The sequence below is a fragment of the Salvelinus fontinalis genome, chromosome 11 (assembly GCF_029448725.1).
Source record: "Salvelinus fontinalis isolate EN_2023a chromosome 11, ASM2944872v1, whole genome shotgun sequence".
NCBI lineage: Eukaryota > Metazoa > Chordata > Actinopteri > Salmoniformes > Salmonidae > Salvelinus > Salvelinus fontinalis.
Window position 1 is genome coordinate 52599174 of NC_074675.1, and position 20922 is coordinate 52620095.

Sequence of the window (20922 nt, forward strand, 5' to 3'; positions counted from 1 at the left end):
CAACGCTAAAACCGCATGGACGACTACGTTTTTGCCTAAATCAAAAGGAAAAAAACAAGTTATCCTGCAAATTCAGGCTATTAGAAATGCAGCCTTTCATTTATTAGCCTGTCAATATAGCCGTCTTTGGTTTAACAGAAAGGTGAGTCACCTTCGTGTCAACGGTTATCCTGAGTTGAGTTCAGAATTGACCAAAGTTAGCTCATGAACATCTTTTATCCCATTAGCAGTATACTTCTCGGGTTTGTAGACTCCTCAGTCAATGACATTTCTGTAAAGGAGGAATGCAAACGTGCAGATATGGCAGACCGTGAGAACTGGAGTTTGACCCTGTGATATGATGTTATTATATCCTATAATCATCCTGGATTATAACAGGGGGGGGGCTGGGGGGGCGGGGGGGTCGGACCTATGGGACAGCATAAACTGATCCATCAAAACAGGTTCTCTGTCCTTGAAATCTGTCTTCGATTGATTTGACAGTATGTGGGTAAGAAAATACACAGTAAAACTCCTACTCAATGACACAACAACTTTATTAAATACTTTTTTTATTCTGATCATAATTGATTTATTTATACCCCTCTTTCATTCTATAATGGAAGACTTTTACAATTGAGCTCACTGGATACAATACTTGTTTATGTTTTGAAAATATATGATGCATGATTGAGCAATAATGCATGAGGGGGTGTGGTATTTCAAATCAAATCAAATGTTATTTGTCCCATACAAGTGTTTAGGAGACCTTACTGTTCTTTTGTAGCAAAATGCTTGTGTTTCTAGATCCAACAGTGCAGTAGTATCTAACAAGTAATATCTAACAATACACACAATCTAAAGTAAAGGAATGGAATGAAGAGTATATAAGTATTTACACGAGCAGTGTCAGAGCAGTATAAACTAAGATAGAGTAGAATAGGATAGAATACAGTATATATATGTGATGAGTAATGCAAAATATGCAAACATTAGGCCAATATACCACGGCTAAGGGCTGTTTTTACGAACAACGCAATGCAGAGTGCCTGGATACAGCCCTTAGCCGTGGTATATTGGCCATATACCACAAACCCTAAGGTGCCTTATTGCTAGTATAAACTGGTTACCAACGTAATTAGAGCATTAAAAATAAATGTTTTGTCATACCCAGCCAATCAGCATTCAGGGCTCGAACCACCCAGTCTATAATATAATTTAAATACTACGGATACATTATAAATATGATAATAGGTACAGTACCTAATACACACACACACACACACACACACACACACACACACACACACACACACACACACACACACACACACACACACACACACACACACACACACACACACACACACACACACACACAGTAGAATCCTATTAAATACAAGGAAATAACAGACTAAATGTTTCCTGTCTTAACACTCTTGATGAGTTTAGTTTTTCAGAGATATCGTACGCTTCATACTATTTACATCTACAGTTAATCTGAGAGATTATTGTGGAATGGCATCTGGTGTTAGTCTGGAGAAAGATACACATCAGTTTTACTCCAGAGTCTAGGAAGGCTCTTTGATGTGTTGGCAAGTTGCATTGAAAACGAAGGTGCTGCGACTACAAAGTGGCATGCTACGTTGGTATCCCCTTTTCAAATTGAAAGAATCATGAACTAGCTACCTGTTTGTCTATCTCTAGTTGGGGCGAGGCAAACTGATTAGGAAGTGAAGAACATTTTGCATGCAAATATCTCGCATGTGAAAACCAATCAAAGCTCAATCTCTGGGAGAGTGAATATTGCACCAACAAACTAACTGCTGTCCAGACCAGTGGTACACACCACTCCCTCACTGTGTATCATGTGGGCCTGTGGGTCTGATCTAGTGTAGTCTTGTTGTTCCAGTTTTGTAAAGCCAGATAGTTAGATGAACATCACATTTGGAGCCAAACTGAACCTTGTCATACAATCCACTCATTTAGTCAACAAATAGTAAACACTACAATGGCCTGAATCTCAACGACAGTAAGACGTATATTAAAGATTGTATACCTCCAGAAAAAGCGTACAACCTTACACTGGCACAATATCGGGACCATGTCATTGTTTTACAAGTCACAAGTAAGTCTCAAGTCTTGGCACTCAAGTCCCAAGTCAAGTCTCAAGTCAAGACAGGCAAGTCTCAAATCCTAAACTTTGAGTTTCGAGTCCTTAACAAGTAATAATATGCTCTTCACCAAATGTAATACCATTTCATATGTTAAACAAGAGCAATAGTAGCATATTGCATTTACGCAAATCATGAATGCTTTTAAAAATATCTATATGTTTATTACTTTCCCAATAAATGTTATATTTCCATGGAAATACATGGGTAGCCATGAGTAACCCCCCCCTCCCCCCCACACTGTGACAGCGGGAGAGGCGTGGTTGGCTGGGTCGGGTCGTGTGGGGTGGGTTGCTCTCCTGTAGATGAATTAACCTCTCTGGGATATGTAGCGTCCCACCTGGCCAACATCCAGTGAAAATGCAGAGTGCCAAATTCAAATAAATTACTATAAAAATTTTACTTTCATGAAATCACACATTCCATATACCAAATTAAATATACACCTGTTGTGAATCCAGCCAACGTGTCAGATTTCAAAAATGCTTTATGGCGAAAGCAAACAATGCTATTATCTGAGGATAGCACCCCAGCTAACAATCACAAACCATCATATTTCAACCCTCCCGTGACACAAAACGCAGAAATAAAGATATAATTCATGCCTTACCTTTGACGAGCTTCTTCTGTTGGTACTGCAATATGTCCCATAAACATCACAAATTGTCCTTTTGTTTGATTAATTCCGTCGATATATATCCAAAATGTTCATTTATTTGGCGCTTTTGATCCAGAAAAACACTGGTTCCAACTTGCACAACGTGACTACAAAATATCTCAAAAGTTACCTGTAAGCTTTGTCCAAACATTTCAAACTACTTTTGTAATACAACTTTAGGTATTTTTTAACGTAAATAATCGATTAAATTGAAGACGGGAGAATCTGTGTTCAATACCGGAGGAAAACAATGTGTAGCATGCTTTCTGGTCACGCGCCTCTAACAAACAGTACACTTCACTGGAGCCTCATTCTGAACATGGCTACTTCTTCATTTCTCAGAGGAAAAACCTCAACCAATTTCTAAAGACTGTTGACATCCAGTGGAAGCGATAGGAACTGCAGGAGGTCCCTTAGAAATCTGGATTCCCAATGAAACCCCATTGAAAAGAGAGTGATCTCAAAAAATAAATTCTGAATGGTTTGTCCTCTGCGTTTTGCCTGCCAAATAAGTTCAAATGTCGGACAAATTTGGAAATTGTTGCGCCTCCGCCTGTAATTTTCTTCCCGCATGTTGCTATCTGTTTTTTGATGTTACAGCGTTGTCTTTATATACGAAAATAATAATTTTGAGTTTCAAATCAAATCAAATGTATTTATATAGCCCTTCTTAATTCAGCTGATATATCAAAGTGCTGTACAGAAACCCAGCCTAAAACCCCAAACAGCAAGCAATGCAGGTGTAGAAGCACGGTGGCTAGGAAAAACTCCCGAGAAAGGCCAAAACCTAGGAAGAAACATAGAGAGGAACCAGGCTATGAGGGTTGGCCAGTCCTCTTCTGGCTGTGCCGGGTGGAGATTATAACAGAACATGACCAAGATGTTCAAATGTTCATAAATGACCAGCATAGTCAAATAATAATAATCACAGTAGTTGTCGAGGGTGCAGCAAGTCAGCACCTCAGGAGTTAATGTCAGTTGGCTTTTCATAGCCGATCATTGAGAGTATCTCTACCGCTCCTGCTGTCTCTAGAGAGTTGAAAACAGCAGGTCTGGGACAGGTAGCACGTCCGGTGAACAGGTCATGGTTCCATAGCCGCAGGCAGAACAGTTGAAACTGGAGCAGCAGCACGGCCAGGTGGACTGGGGACAGCAAGGAGTCATCATGCCAGGTAGTCCTGAGGTATCATTGTTCCAAGGGCTCCATCTGAATTCAACCGCCGACGTTTCACTGCACTGCCACGCACATTTTGATGGGCTGCTGTCCGATTTCAAACTGTAATCCGTTAAATGAAGAGTTGATGCGCTGTACACTTTTTTAAATAGCATCATTTTTAATATTTGGGCTTGGGGAGGGTATCAAGTCAGTTCAAGTCATAAGGCTCAAGTCCAAGTCAAGTCACGAGTCATTGGTGTTAATTCAAGTTGCAAGTCATCATATTTGTGACTCGAGTCTGACTCGAGTCCAAGTCATGTGACTCGAGTCCACACCTCTGATCAGGACCATTGAAAAAATAATTACATTTTATGGTATAACAGATAACTAACAGATATACATGATGAAGACTACATTGATAATAGTTTAAATTGTTGAACATTTTGCTCCAAAGGGCCTTATTTAAATCAGTTATTCAGATTTCACAAAATATAAAATAAAATATTTCTCTCATTAGTTCATATCAGCAACAGAGTGATTAAATGTTTTAGTTCATTTCAGCAAACAGAATGAATCAATGTTTTAGTTCAAATCAGCAAAAGAGTGATTAAATGTTTTAGTTCATTTCAGCAAACAGAATGAATCAATGTTTTAGTTCAATGCAGCAAAAGAGTGATTAAATGTTTTAGTTCATTTCAGCAAACAGAATGAATCAATGTTTTAGTTCATATCAGCAACATAGTGATTAAATGTTTTAGTTCATATCAGCAAAAGAGTGATTAAATGTTTTAGTTCATATCAGCAACAGAGTGATTAAATGTTTAAGTTCATATCAATGACAGAGTGAATCAACGTTTTAGTTCATATCAGCAACAGAGTGATTAAATGTTTAAGTTCATATCAATGACAGAGTGAATCAACGTTTTAGTTCATATCAATGACAGAGTGAATCAATGTTTTACTTCATATCAGCAACAGAGTGAATCAATGTTTTACTTCATATCAGTGACAGAGTGAATCAACGTTTTAGTTCATATCAGCAACAGAGCAAATCAAAAATAACCTTAAGTGCATATTAAATCAAACATTATTTGTCATTGCATGGAAATAACATTGACTTATGATGGAAACCCAAGCACTTACACATTTTGACTGAATAGGCAGTAATTATATCACATCGTTGTGTTCAACTGCCACATATACTGTATCTTATGTCAGCTAACAAGACTTCATTTAATTTTTGGACACTATTCAAATCATGTGTGGAATTGGGTCAGGGGTTGGAATGTGTGGGAAGTTCTCAAAGTGAAAATATGACTACCATCACTATTTCGTTCTGCTGCTTGCCAGTGAGTGAAATAGTGTTTTTAGTGGGCTTTACCACTGAGACTAATGCTGGCTTGACAGTAGAAGCGACAGAACCACCAGAAAGAATGCTGTGAAGAGACTTGTCTTGCTGCTTCCTCCACTTGAGGTCACAGCTGGGATGGAAAGAGAAAAAGGAAACATGATCAAATGAAAATAGGACGAGTGTTTGTTGCCCTGTAATGTGATTAGTTAGACAGCTGATTTGCTAAATACAACTGGAACGCAGCTGATAAATGATTGATTCATGTAGAGATAGTGGCATACGATACAATGGTGAACAAAATACAAGAAATATATGTCAGACAAAATATTTATCTAACTGATAATAGAATACAATTAAATAAAGAAATATGTTAACCTGTGCCGTTGACTGTCACTGAGGTGGGGTCAATGTTGAAAGCTGTGATTTTTTGGGCAGCATTTTTTAAAACAGTGCCAATATCCATGGAATTAGGGACAGAGGAGGAGCTGAATGCTAAATTCATAGTATTGATGATGGATCCAGAGCTGGGAACAAATGAGAGAGAACATGTTAGATAGAAAGTGAGATCAATTTAAAACAACATACAAAATGTAATGCAAAAAATATCACCTGAATTCTGTCACTGTCAAACTGTTGAAAGAGGTGAAAGCTGTTCGATAGAAAGGTTCAAGCTGGAAGGAAAAACAAGAAACAGATTAATTTTAAACAAACAACTTCCTGTTGATTAAAAGCTAACTATGTGACTGTATTCTACCCCTCTCAATAGGACATTCACATCTTCATCCTTTTGGGAGGCTCACCTGAGTTTTAATCAGTAATGCTCGGCTTTGAAAGGCCTGAGAAGATGGGTTTGATAGGTCAGAGGTAAACGTCTCTCCTCTCGACCGGAACACCACAGTCAACTTAGTGAGTGCCACAGCGGCAGTTTCAGTGGTTGTAGTTGTGATGATGGAAGTAGTGATGACAGGAGTAGCCATTGTAGTTGTGTTGGCATTTGTGGTGGGCACTATGAAGACAAAAGAGCAGAGAAGTTACTGAACAAGCTAATGGTTTGTCTATTCACGTCTATGCTGAACAAGTCTATAGACATACAGTACCTTTGGAAAGAATTCAGACCCCTTGACTTTTTACAAATGTTGTTATGTTACAGCCTTATTCTAAAACTGATTCAATGATTTATTTCCATCATCAATCTACACACAAAATCCCCATAAAGACAAAGTAAAAAACGTGTATTTTAATGTTTTGCTAAGTTATAATAACATTTTAAAATGAAATATCACATTTACATAAGCATTTAGGCCCTTTACTCAGTACTTTGTTGAATAACCTTTTACAGCGATTACAGCCTTGAGTCTTCTTAGGTATGGCGCTACAATCTTAGCACACCTGTATTTGGGGAGTTTCTCCCATTCTTCTCTGCAGAACCTCTCAAGCTCTGTCGGGTTCGATGGGGAGAGTTAGTGCACAGCTATGTTCAGGTCTTTTCAGAGATGTTCGATCGGGTTCAAGTCCGGGCTCTGGCTGGGCCACTCAAAGACATTCAGAGATTTGTCGCGAACACAGTCCTGTGGTATCTTGTCTGTGTGCTTAGGGTCTTTGTGCTGTTGGAAGGTAAACCTTTGGCCCAGTCTGAGATCCTGGGCACTCTGGAGCAAGTTTTCATCAAGGATCTCTCTATACTTTGCTCCGTTCAGCTTTGTCTTGATCCTGACTAGTCTCCCAGTCCCTGCCTCTGAAAAACACATGCACAGCATGATGCTGCCACCACCGTGTTTCACCGTAAGGATGGTGCCAGGTTTCCTCCAGACGTGACGCTTGGCATTCAGGCAAAATAGTTCAATCTTGGTTTCATCAGACCAGAGAATCTTGTTTCTCATGGTCTGAGAGTCTTTAGGTGCCTTTTGGCAAACTCCAAGTGGGCTGTCATGTGCCTTTTACTGAGGAGTGGCTTCCGTCTGGCCACTCTACAACAAAGGCCTGATTGGTGGAGTACTGCAGAGATGGTTGTCTTTCTGGAAGGTTATCCCATCTCCACAGAGAACTTTGGAACTCTGCCAGAGTAACCATCGGGTTCTTGGTCCCTGACCAAGGCCTTTCTCCCCCTGACTGCTCAGTTTGGCATGGGAGCTAGGTCTGGGAAGGGTCTTGGTGGTTCCAAACATTCAGAATGATGGAGGCTACTGTGTTATTCTTGACCTTCAATGCTGCAGAAATTATCTGTGATATGTGCCTCGTCACAATCCTATCTCGGAGCTCTATCGACAATTCCTTTGACCTCATGGCTTGGTTTTTGCTCTGACAAGCACTGTCAACTGTGGAACCTGATTTAGACAGATGTTTAACTTTCAAAATAATGTCCCTCTCCTTGTTCAGGCGGCGTTCGGCGGTGGACGTCACCGGCCTTCTAGCCATCGCCGATCCACTTTTCATTTTCCCTTTTCCTGCGCCTGACTCCTCTGCACCAGCCACACTCAGACCTTTACAGATACACGCACCAAATAATGGTGTCAGCAGGTACAGACAAACCCCCTTTCAATGTCGAGGAGCACGTCCAGCAGCATGCGACCATGTTGCAACATCTGGGCACCGCCATGGATCGCGAGCTGCAGACGATGGACCGATGGGAGAGAGGAGAAGTTCTGCCAGCGCCTCCACCGGCACCACTACAACAGCCTCCACCGTTCACCTCTCCTTCACCCGGTCCCAGTGGGATTTGGCTCGCGCTCCCGAGGAAGTATGATGGGACAGCTGCATGATGTCAGGGGTTCCTACTTCAGCTGGAACTCTACCTGGCGACCGTCCACCAGGCCCCTTCGGGACGTCAGAGAATGTCCGCCCTCGTCTCCTGTCTCTCAGGGAAAGCCCTGGAGTGGGCCAACGCTGTATGGGGGGAAGGAGAAGCGGTGTTGGACCATTACGCGGAGTTCACCCGTCGCTTTCGGGCAGTTTTCGACCACCCGCCTGAGGGTAGAGCGGCGGGTGAACGTCTGTTCAACTTGAGGCAGGGGACGAGGAGCGCACATGAGTCCGCCTTGGACTTCTGGACCCTGGTCGTCAGCGCGGGATGGAACGACAGGGCCCTGATCGATCACTACCGGTGCAGCCTGCACGAGGACGTCCGTCTGGAGTTGGCCTGCAGGGATACCACTCTGACGTTTGATTGATCATCTGGTGGCCCTGCCTATCCGGCTGGATAACCTGCTGGCTACCCGCGTACTTCTGGATCAGGCTCTGTCAGTTCCATCCCCTAGCACCACCGCTCCGACGCCCATGGAGCTGGGTGGTGCTGCGCGTAGGGCGACCGGAGTAGGGGCCGTTCCCTGTACCATCTGTGGCCGCAGAGGTCACAATGCTGGTTGGTGCTGGGGAGGTTCCTCTGGAAGTGGAGACGGCAGGCAGCGCACTCTCGTGTCACCCCAGGTGAGTCGGCACCAGGCTCACTCAGAGCCCCCTGTTGCTCACATGTTTTTGTTTATACATTTTCCAGAGTTTTCCCCGCATTCTCAGCAGAAGGCGCTCGTAGATTCAGGCGCAGCTGGGAATTTCATTGACAGAGCATTTGCCCATAGTTTAGGGGTCCCCACTGCTCCTGTGGATATGCCCTTCCCTGTGCACGCCCTAGATAGTCGACCATTAGGGTCAGGGCTAATTAGGGAGGCCACCTCTCCACTGGGCATGGTGACGCAGGAGGGTCACAAGGAGAGAATTTGTTTTTTCCTTATTGATTCTCCTGCGTATCCGGTGGTGCTGGGCATACCCTGGTTGGCCTGTCATGACCCCGCTATTTCATGGCAACAGAGGGCTCTCAAGGTGTGGTCACGAAAGTGCTCGGGGAGGTGTTTAGAGATTTCCGTTGGTGCTACTACGGTGGAAAGTCCAGACCAGATCTCCACCGTGCGCATCCCCTCTGAATATGCCGATTTGGCTCTCGCCTTCTGTAAGAAGAAGTCGACTCAATTACCACCCCATCAACGGGGGGATTGTGCGATAAATCTACTGGTAGACGCAGCACTTCCCAGGAGTCACATGTATCCCCTGTCACAGGAGGATTAGGCAGATATGGATACATATGTTTCCGAATCCCTGGGGCAGGGGTACATTCGCCCCTCCACTTCACCTGCCTCCTATAGTTTCTTTTTTGTGAAGAAGAAGGATTGAGGTCGCGCCCGTGCATTGACTATCGAGGTATCAACCAAATCACTGTGAGGTACAGCTACCCGCTGCTTCTCATAGCCAGTGCGACAGAGTCAATGCACGGGGCGTCCTTCTTCACAAAATTTGATCTCAGGAGCACTTACAACCTGGTGCATATCCGGGAGGGGACGAGTGGAAGACAGCATTTTGTACCACCTCAGGGCACTATGAGTACCTCGTCATGCCGTACGGGTTGATTTTCCGGGAACTGCACGGGCAGGGTGTAGTGGTGTATATTGTGTATATCGACGACATTATGATATACTCTGCTACACGTGCCAAGCATGTGTCCCTGGTGATCAGGGTGCTTTGTCAACTGTTGGAGCATGACCTGTACGTCAAGGCTGAGAAATTTCTGTTCTTCCAACAGTTCATCTCCTTTTTAGGGTACCGCATTTCTACATCAGGGGTGGAGATGGAGAGTGACCGCATTTCAGCCGTGCGTAATTGGCCGACTCCCACCCCGGTAAAGGAAGTGCATCGGTTTCTAGGGTTTGCCAACTACTACCGGAGGTTTATCCGGGGTTTTGGTCAGGTAGCGGCTCCCATTACCTCACTGCTGAAGGGGGAACCGGAGCGACTGCAGTGGTCTGCTGAGGCGGACAGGGCTTTTGGTCACCTGTAGGCTCTGTTTACCTCGGCACCCGTGCTGGCTCATCCGGATCCCTCTTTGCCGTTCATAGTGGAGGTGGACGCGTCCGAGGCTGGGATAGGAGCCGTGCTCTCTCAGCGCTCGGGTACGCCACCAAAGCTCCGCCCATGTGCTTTCTTTTCGAAGAAGCTCAGCCCGGCGGAGCGAAACTATGATGTGGGGTACCGGGAGCTGTTGGCTGTTGTCAAGACTCTGAAGGTGTGGAGACATTGGCTTGAGGGGGATAAACACCCTTTTCTCATCTGGACTGAACACCACAATCTGGAGTACATCCGTGCGGCGTAGAGGCTGAACCCTCGCCAGGCAAGGTGGGCCATGTTCTTTACCTGTTTTGTTTTCACCCTGTCCTTACAGACCAGGTTCCCAGAACGCTAAGGCAGACGCACTGTCCCGGATGTATGACATAGAGGAGCGGTCCATGGATCACACTACCATACTTCCAGCCTCTTGCCCGGTGGCACCGGTGGTGTGGGAGTTGGACGAGGACATCGAGCGGGCGTTACGTACAGAGCCCACTCCACCCAGTGTCCAGCTGGGCATCTGTAAGTTGCGTCTGCTCTCTGTGACCGTTTGATCTATTGGGCCCACACGTCACCCTCCTCTGGTCACCCTGGCATTGGTTGGACGGTGCGCTGTCTTAGTGGGAAGTACTGGTGGTCCACCTTGGCCAAGGACGTGAGGGTTTATGCTTCCTCCTGCTCGTTGTGCACCCTGTGCAAGGTCCCTAGGCACCTGCCGATAGGGAAGTTACAGCCCTTACCCGTTCCACAACGGCCGTGGTCGCACCTATCGGAGGATTTTCTCACGGATCTTCCTCCCTCACAGAGTAACACCATGATCCTGGTCATTGTGGATCGGTTCTCTAAGTCCTGCCGTCTCCTTCCTTTGCCCGGTCTCCCTACAGCCCTACAGACTGCGGAGGCCCTGTTTACACACGATTTCCGGCACTACGGGGTGCCTGAGGATATCGTGTCTGATCGAGGTCCCCAGTTCACGTCAAGGGTCTGGAGGGCGTTCATGGAACGTCTAGGGGTCTCGGTCAGCCGGGCTTTCACCCCGAGAGTAACGGGCAGGTGGAGAGAGTAAACCAGGATGTGTCACTACTGTCACTACTTCCACCGAAGTCCCTCTCCTTGTTCGGGCGACTTTCGGCGGTCGACGTCACCGGCCTTCTAGCCATCGCCGATCCAATTTTCATTTTCCATTTGTTTTGTCTTTGTTTTACACACCTGGTTTCAATTCCCCAATTACATGTTCATTATTTGACCCTCTGTTTTCCCCATGGTTTTTGTGCGTGTTTGTTTTATGTATTTCGGTCCTTTTGTGTGGGCTTGGTAATTTCTACATGTACTTGGTATTTTGAGTAAAGTTACTTGTATTACTCATCTCTGCTGTCCTGCGCCTGACTCCTCTGCACCAGCTACACCCAGACATTTACAGCTGAATAATTATGTAAACAAGGTATTTTTGTTTTTTTAATTTTAATAGATTTGCAAAAACTACATGGTAAGAAATGTAATTAACTACTGAAAACACTAGTTGGATATGAATTCAGTGAAACTACCACCAAGCTACTGCAAAATGGAGGTACAATATTATTTGAACTACAGGTACATATGTAAGCATTAAATATAACACTCAGACTTTATTCAACACTGGAGAAATTGCTGTGTATAGATTGTTTCTGTTCACCCATCTGGGTTTACTCACCTTTAACAGTGATGGTGGTAACATCCACAGAGAGGTTGCCAAAGGTAATGTTTGGATTCGTCACAGCCTCTTTCAGTGTATTGCTAATGTCAGTAACCTCAGGGACAGATTGAGTGGAGGTCTCATTGAACACCAGTTGGACCTCTGCCTGTGTTTCTGCATCCATACGGGAACGGAAAATAGGTCTGCAAAAGGTCATAAAAGGTCATGAACTGTGGCATGCCAAAGGTTAAAAGAATAGAATAGGATATAATGGAATATTACGTGAATCCAACAACAATCGTCCGGATGAAGAGGATCCCATATTTTGCTTTGTAGATCACATCAAACTGTAAGGAATGGTACAAACAGGAGAACGTTTGAATGATTTAACACACACAAAAACATTTCTATATATTCCTATCCACATAGTTAAGCCCTAGTTATTTAAGATAGATATTGGGGAATATAAATCAATCTGTAGTGATGGAGACTAATTGTCACCTGATTAAAACAAATTAAAGATCTACTTTAAAATATAGATTTTACAAAAATCGCCATACATTATTGATGGTCCTACACCCAATAAAAACAAACTGAATTTCAAGGACTTACCACTGCAGTAATAGTTACTGCAAGTTCTTGGAATTGTGTACTTTGAGGGTCATTTAAAGCTTCTACAAACACTTGTTGTATGATGAAAAACACCAGTGGAGCAGGTTGAAGATGTGCAGTTGTAGGTGTTGTAGTACTAGTAGTAGTAGTAGTAGGTGTTGTAGTAGTGGTTGTTGTACTAGTAGTAGTAGTAGGTGTTGTAGTAGTAGTGGTTGGTGCGTTGGTTGTTGTGGTAGTTGGAGCTGTGCTGGTAGTTGTTGACAGTAGTGATGTTGTCCTTGACACTGTAGTTGTGGGGGCCACATATGTAGTGGTTGTAGTTGTGGGCCTAGTTGTAGGCACGGTAGCAGGAACAGTGACAGGTTTTCCAGTTGTTGCGGTGGTAGCACCAGCCACAGTGGTAGTAACAGAAGTTGTAGGAGGAACAATACCTGTTGTAGGAGCAGCTAAGTTCAAAAATAAAATTGGCATTTCCATATCTCTTTAATGCTGTGTGGCAGTATACCACAGTCATCATAATAGATGGGAGTATATCATGATGCTCTTATATTGACATATAAATCATTAAATGTTGTGCTTTTATGTAATGCACATCCTGCAACATTTCACATGAACCACTTCAGCTGAAAACAATTTCTATTGTATACAGTACATTCGGAAATTCAGACCCCTTGAATTCCTACCTGCCCTGAACCTGCCTGCCATCCTGTACCTTTGCTCTACCTATCTGGTAGAGCAGATAGGTAGACAAGAGGAAGGCAAGAGACAGCCCTTGACCTGTCTCTTGCCTGCCCCTGTTGGATTAACCTCTTTGGGCTGCAGGGGCATTATTGAGTAGCCTGGATAAAAGGTGCCCATTTCAAACGGCCTCCTACTCAATTCTTGCTCGTACAATATGCATATTATTATTACTATTGGATAGAAAACACTCTCTAGTTTCTAAAACCGTTTGAATTATATCTGTGAGTAAAACAAAACTCATTTTGCAGCAAACTTCCTGACAGGAAGTGGAAAATCTGAAATCGATGCTCTGTTCTAGGGCCTGCCTATAAATGTGCTTGATATTTATTAGTATACATGCACTTCATACGCCTTCCACTAGATGTCAACAGGCAATGAGAAAAGAAATGGAGTGTATAACATGATCTGAGGTTGAATAAAAGCTCTTGGCATGACGTGACCCCAATTTCCTGTTTTCTGGAACGCGCGAGAAGGGAACTGGCATTGCCTTCTGTAAAGCTGTCGTTATCGACGACTAATATCTCCGGTTTTGATTTTATTTGATACATGTGACAATAACATCATAAAGTATGTTTTTTCAATATAGTTTTATTAGATTATTGAAATTTTTTCGGGAATTTAGGCGTGTTGCTTTGTCTGCGTTTGTTCAGGAAGGAGAGCTTCAAGACATTTTGCTAGCTTTCCGTGCTAATTGACTGGAGAAGAGGACATTCTAAATCCAAACAACGATTGTTCTGGACAAAGGACCCCTTGTACAACATTCTGATGGAAGATCATCAAAAGTAGGACCCATTTTATGATGCTATTTCATATATCTGTCGAAAATGTGAACTAGTAGTTTGCGCCCAGATTTTGGGCACGCTCTCGCCATAACGTAAACTGCATGTCGTAATGAAGTTATTTTTAGAATTCTAACATGGCGATTGCATTAAGAACTAGTGTATCTATCATTTCCTATACAACATGTATTTTTTAGTAGTGTTTATGAATAGTTATTTGGTCAGAATATGTGAGTGTCAGAAAAATATCCGGACGTTGTGGGAAAAAGATGCTACGTTAGCACAATGTATAACCACTGATTTCAGCTCTAAATATGCACATTTTCGAACAAAACATAAGTGTATGTATAACCTGATGTTATAGGACTGTCATCTGATGAAGCTTATCAAGGTTAGTCAAAAATTATATATCTTTTGCTGGTTTGTTACGATCGCTAACTTTTGCTGCTGGGGAATGGCTTGTGTTTCTGGCTATTGTGGTAAGCTAATATAATGCTATATTGTGTTTTCGCTGTAAAACACTTAATAAATTGGAAATATTGGCTGGAATCACAAGATGCCTGTCTTTCATTTGCTGTACACCATGTATTTTTCAGAAATGGTTTATGATGAGTATTTAGGTATTTGACGTTGGTGTCTGTAATTACTCTGGCTGCTTCGGTGCTATTTCTGACGGTAGCTGTGATGGTAGCTGCAATGTAAAACTGATTTATAGCTCAAATATGCACATTCTTCGAACAAAACATAGATTTATTGAATAACATGTTATAAGACTGTCATCTGATGAAGTTGTTTCTTGGTTAGTTTGGTTGGTTCTTGGTTAGTTAGGTTGGTTTTGTGCATGCTACCTGTGCTGTGAAAAATGTCTGTCCTTTTTTGTATTTGGTGGTGAGCTAACATAAATATACGTGGTGTTTTCGCTGTAAAACAGTTTAAAAATCGGACATGTTGGCTGGATTCACAAGATGTTTATCTTTCATTTGCTGTATTGGACTTGTTAATGTGTGAAAGTTAAATATTTCTAAAAAATATATTTTAAATTTCGCGCCCTGCACTTGAGCTGGCTGTTGTCATAAGTGTACCGACATCGGGCTTGCAGCCCAAAGAAGTTTAATACACTGTTGTTACTTCAACATTGTCTGCATCTGGGCATTACCTGAAACGTGTTAGTACGAACTGGCCACGATTTACCCAGCAGATCTGGTTATCAACGCCATCTTCTCCCAAGGAGCCACCATAGGTAGGTACGAGGAATTGCTTCATGGACTTATGGAGGGGGTCCAAATGACCTGGCTTTGGACCTTTTGCTGGAGCAATGTCGCCAGCTGAATGTCAATACAGGATCAACATGAAGAGTTGCCTGTATTGCAGGACTCTTGGTCATTTTGTATACTCTTGTCCTTTAAAAGACCAGGCCCCGGGGCCTCCCGGGTGGCGCAGTGGTCTAGGGCACTGCATCGCAGTGCTAGCTGCACCACCAGAGTCTCTGGGTTCGCGCCCAGGCTCTGTCGCAGCCGGCCGCGACCGGGAGGTCCGTGGGGCGATGCACAATTGGCATAGCGTCGTCCGGGTTAGGGAGGGTTTGGCCGGTAGGGATATCCTTGTCTCATCGCGCTCCAGCGACTCCTGTGGCGGGCCGGGCGCAGTGCGCGCTAACCAAGGGGGCCAGGTGCACGGTGTTGCCTCCGACACATTGGTGCGGCTGGCTTCCGGGTTGGAGGCGCGCTGTGTTAAGAAGCAGTGCGGCTTGGTTGGGTTGTGCTTCGGAGGACGCATGGCTTTCGACCTTCGTCTCTCCCGAGCCCGTACGGGAGTTGTAGCGATGAGACAAGATAGTAATTACTAGCGATTGGATACCACGAAAATTGGGGAGAGAATGGGATAAAAAAATAAAAAATAAAAAAAGACCAGGCCCACCTGTAGGAGCGAGTACTCTGGTGGGCCATATGGAGAACTTTGCTGGTTCCCCTTTATTTCTACTGTGGGGAAACCAGTCTAAATCTCTTCGGGTCCTCATTGACTGGGGCCGACGAGAGCTTTTTGGACGCTACCCTGACTTCCGAGTTGAACAGCCATTCCCATGGATGTTAGAGCGCTGGACGGGCGCTCTATAGGCCGGGTCACTCATATTACCACTCCCATCAACCTACGGGTGTCAGGGAATCACAGTGAGACTATTCAATTTCTGCTCATCAAGTTTCCTCAGACTCCCATTTGGGATTCTCCTTGCTCCAGCGACACAATCCCCTCATCAACTGGTCTACTGGTGCCATCATGAGCTGGAGGCCATTCTGCCACACCCATTGTCTGAAGTCAGTGCAACCTACCCCGGGACGCCTTCCTGGGGGCTGGGAAGTTGCCCCGGACCTCTCGTCATTCCCACGGAGTACCAGGACCTCCAGGTGTTCAGCAAGGACCGGGCCACTTCGCTTTCGCTACACTGACCCTATGACTGCAGGATTGACTTAGCACCACGCCCCCAGGGGATGTCTGTACTCTCTGTCGGGACTGGAGACCAAGGCTATTGAGACCTACATTTGGGATTCCTAGCTACAGGAATTATCCCTCCCTCTTCCTCTCCTGCCGGCGAGGTTCTTGTTTGTGAAGAAAAAATCCTTTGAGCCGCTCCAGGGAGCCACTGTTTTTTCCAAGCTCGATCTACGGAACACCTACCACCTGGTGCTGATAGGAGAGGGGGACGAATGGAAGACCGCCTTCAACACGACCAGCCGCCACTACATGTATCTGTTCATGCATTTTGGCCTCACCAACGCCCCTGCTGTGTTCTAGGCTCTGGTCAATTATGTTGCGTCATGTTGAACCAACTCCCCAAAATCAGGTGTGCAACTCCCCAAAATCAGGTGTGCAAATCGTGTATTATCATACCCAAGAAGACTCAAAGGCTGTAATCACTGCCAAAGGTGCTTCAACAAAGTACTGAAAGAGGGTGTGAATACTTACATGTAAATATTTTATGTAAATGAAATATTTCAGTTTTTTATTTTTTATAAATTAGCAAACATGTCTAAAAACTGTTTTTGCATTGTCATTATTGGGTATGGTGTGTAGATTGATGACGAAGAAAAAAAAACATTTAATAAATCTTTTTGAATGAGGCTGTAACGTAACAAAATGTGGAAATATCCACAGGGTCTGAATACTTTCCGAATGCACTATAGATGCTACCAACACAGGGTTAGTAGCATTAGAACCAGAAGAACTGTGGCATTCTGATAAAGAACACTCACCTTATTAACAGCATGTGTATTACAGAGCAAGAGCAGGCAAACCAGCTGAAAGGTACCTCATTTTATTTGTATTTTTTAAAAACAAAATATTTTAAGAAAAAGATCAGTCAATTGATGGGGACTAATTTATAAGATATTTCAAAGTCAATGTTTGAAATAAAACATGTCACTAATTACTGTTCCAAATAGATTTGTGTTGTTCAATTTTTTTTAAATTATAATTTACCAGATAATTAAATGTAATTGAATAAATGATTGTGTTTACCTGTGCCGTTGACTGTCACTGAGGAGGGGTCAATGTCCAAAGCAGTGATGTTATGCTCAACATTTATCAAAACAGTGCCAATCTCTGTGATATTAGGGACGGAGGAGGAGCTGAATGCTAAATTCATAGTATTGATGATGGATCCAGAGCTGAGAATAAATGAGAGATAACATGTTAGATAGAAAGTGAGATCAATTTAAATCAACATACATCATGTAATGCAAAAAGTATCACCTGAATTCTGTCACCGTCAAACTGTTGAAAGAGGTGAAAGCTGTTCGATAGAAAGGTTCAAGCTGGAAGGAAAAACAAGAAACAGATTAAGTTTAAACAAACAACTTCCTGTCAATTAAAAGCTGACTGTATTACTGTAATCTAGCCCTCTCGTTAGGACATTCACATCTTCATTGTTTTAGGAGGCTCACCTGAGTTTTAATCAGTAATGCTCGGGTTTGAAAGGCCTGAGATGATGTGTTTAATAGGTCAGAGGTAAATGTCTCTCTGGACCGGAACACCACAGGAACCCTAGTGATTACAGCAGCGGTGGTTGCAGCTGTTGTGGCTGTGATGATGGCAGTAGTGATGACAGGAGTAGCTGTTGTAGTTGGGCTGGCATTTGATGCGCTAGTGACTGTTGTTGTGGGTGCAGCTGTAGCAGTAGTTGTTGATGGACCACTCGTTGACGACACACCAGTGAATATTGTAGTGCGTTCACCAGTTGTTGTCAACACACCAGTGACGGTCATAGTGGGTTCACCAGGTGTTGTTGATGAAAGAGTGATTGATGTTGTGGGTTCACCAGTTGTTGTCGACACCCCAGTGACGGTTGTAGTGGTTTCACCAGTTGTTGTCGACACACCAGTGATGGTCGTAGTGGGTTCACCAGTTGTTGTTGATGAAAGAGTGATTGATGTTGTGGGTTCACCAGTTGTTGTCGACACCCCAGTGACGGTTGTAGTGGTTTCACCAGTTGTTGCCGACACACCAGTTACGGTCGTAGTGGGTTCACCAGTTGTTGTCAACAAACCAGTTACGGTCGTAGTGGGTTCACCAGTTGTTGTGGACACACCAGTTACGGTGGTAGTGGGTTCACCAGTTGTTGTCGACACACCAGTTGCGGTTGTAGTGGTTTCACCAGTTGTTGTCGTCACACTAGTGACGGTCGTAGTGGGTTCACCAGTTGTTGTCGACACACCAGTTACGGTCGTAGTGGGTTCACCAGTTGTTGTTGATGAAAGAGTGATTGATGTAGTGGGTTCACCAGTTGTTTTTGTTGACTCAGTGATGGTTGTCGTGGGTTCATCAGTTGTTGTCGACCCAACAGTGATTGTTGTAGTGGGTTCACCAGTTTTTGTTGACGAAAGAGTGAATAATGTAGTGGGTTCACCAGTTGTTGTCGACAAACCAGTTACGGTCGTAGTGGGTTCACCAGTTGTTGTTGACACACCAGTGACCGTCGTAGTGGGTTCACCAGTTGTTGTCGACACACCAGTTACGGTCGTAGTGGGTTCACCAGTTGTTGTTGATGAAAGAGTGATTGATGTTGTGGGTTCACCAGTTGTTTTTGTTGACTCAGTGATGGTTGTTGTGGGTTCATCAGTTGTTGTCGACACAACAGTGATTGTTGTAGTGGGTTCACCAGTTGTTGTTGAAACAATAGTGACTGTTGTAGTGGGTTCACCAGTTGTTTTTGTTGAGTCAGTGATGGTTGTAGAAGGTTCATTAGTTGTTGTCGACATACCAGTGACGGTCGTAGTGGGTTCACCAGTTGTTGTCGATGAACCAAAAACTGCTCTAGTGGGTTCACCAGTTGTTGTCGACACACCAGTGATGGTTGTAGTGGGTTCACCAGTTGTTGTCGACACACCAGTGACGGTGGTAGTGGGTTCACCAGTTGTTGCCGACAAACCAGTTACGGTGGTAGTTGGTTCACCAGTTGTTGCCGACACACCAGTTACGGTGGTAGTGGGTTCACCAGTTGTTGTCGATGAACCAATAACTGCTCTAGTGGGTTCACCAGTTGTTTTTGTTGAGTCAGTGATGGTCGTAGTGGGTTCACCAGTTGTTGTCGACACACCAGTTACGGTCGTAGTGGGTTCACCAGTTGTTGTCGACAAACCAGTGACGGTCGTAGTGGGTTCACCAGTAGTTATCGACAAACCAGTTACGGTCGTAGTGGGTTCACCAGTTGTTGTCGACAAACCAGTGACGGTCGTAGTGGGTTCACCAGTTGTTGTCGATGAACCAATAACTGCTCTAGTGGGTTCACCAGTTGTTGCCGACACACCAGCGACGGTCGTAGTGGGTTCACCAGTTGTTGAAGACACACCAGCGACGGTCGTAGTGGGTTCACCAGTTGTTGTCGACAATCCAGTTACGGTCGTAGTGGGTTCAACAGTTGTTGGCGACACACCAGTGACGGTCGAAGTGGGTTCGCCAGTTGTTGTCGTCATACTAGTGACGGTCGTAGTGGGTTCACCAGTTGTTGTTGACACACCAGTGACGGTCGAAGTGGGTTCATCAGTTTTTGGCGACACACCAGTGACGGTCGTAGTGGGTTCACCAGTTGTTGTCGATGAACCAATAACTGCTCTAGTGGGTTCACCAGTTGTTGTCGACACACCAGTGGCGGTCGTAGTGGGTTCACCAGTTGTTGTTGATGAAAGAGTGATTGATGTTGTGGGTTCACCAGTTGTTGTCGACACCCCAGTGACGGTTGTAGTGGTTTCACCAGTTGTTGTCGACACACCAGTGATGGTCGTAGTGGGTTCACCAGTTGTTGTTGATGAAAGAGTGATTGATGTTGTGGGTTCACCAGTTGTTGTCGACACCCCAGTGACGGTTGTAGTGGTTTCACCAGTTGTTGCCGACACACCAGTTACGGTCGTAGTGGGTTCACCAGTTGTTGTCAACAAACCAGTTACGGTCGTAGTGGGTTCACCAGTTGTTGTGGACACACCAGTTACGGTGGTAGTGGGTTCACCAGTTGTTGTCGACACACCAGTTGCGGTTGTAGTGGTTTCACCAGTTGTTGTCGTCACACTAGTGACGGTCGTAGTGGGTTCACCAGTTGTTGTCGACACACCAGTTACGGTCGTAGTGGGTTCACCAGTTGTTGTTGATGAAAGAGTGATTGATGAAGTGGGTTCACCAGTTGTTTTTGTTGACTCAGTGATGGTTGTCGTGGGTTCATCAGTTGTTGTCGACACAACAGTGATTGTTGTAGTGGGTTCACCAGTTTTTGTTGACGAAAGAGTGAATAATGTAGTGGGTTCACCAGTTGTTGTCGACAAACCAGTGACCGTCGTAGTGGGTTCACCAGTTGTTGTCGACACACCAGTTACGGTCGTAGTGGGTTCACCAGTTGTTGTTGATGAAAGAGTGATTGATGTTGTGGGTTCACCAGTTGTTTTTGTTG

At 44.3% G+C, this 20922-nt stretch overlaps 1 protein-coding gene across 1 annotated transcript; it reads right to left on the reverse strand.

Annotated features, from left to right (window-relative positions):
- Positions 1 to 4627: 4627 nt before the first annotated feature.
- LOC129865917 (mucin-2-like) lies at positions 4628 to 19327 on the reverse strand. Its single transcript, XM_055938999.1, has 10 exons — positions 17930 to 19327; positions 17739 to 17800; positions 17505 to 17653; positions 12472 to 12902; positions 12142 to 12206; positions 11878 to 12062; positions 6119 to 6324; positions 5928 to 5989; positions 5694 to 5842; positions 4628 to 5448 (listed from the first exon to the last, which is right to left on the reverse strand). The coding sequence occupies exons 1-10, from the start codon at positions 19241 to 19243 to the stop codon at positions 5357 to 5359; spliced, it is 2715 nt and encodes a 904-aa protein (XP_055794974.1). The 5' UTR covers positions 19244 to 19327; the 3' UTR covers positions 4628 to 5356.
- Between the last annotated feature and the right edge of the window lie 1595 nt (positions 19328 to 20922).

What these genes read in the sequence shown, in the direction of transcription:
- LOC129865917 (XM_055938999.1), bottom strand. Translation starts at nt 19,243, where the DNA reads ATGTCGACAACAACTAATGAACCTTCTACAACCATCACTGACTCAACA. An exon ending in ACGATTGTTGTTGGATTCAC is followed by an intron (nt 12,063 to 12,141) that starts GTAATATTCCAT and finishes GACCTTTTGCAG; the next exon opens with ACCTATTTTCCGTTCCCGTA. An exon ending in TTGACAGTGACAGAATTCAG is followed by an intron (nt 5,843 to 5,927) that starts GTGATATTTTTT and finishes ATTTGTTCCCAG; the next exon opens with CTCTGGATCCATCATCAATA.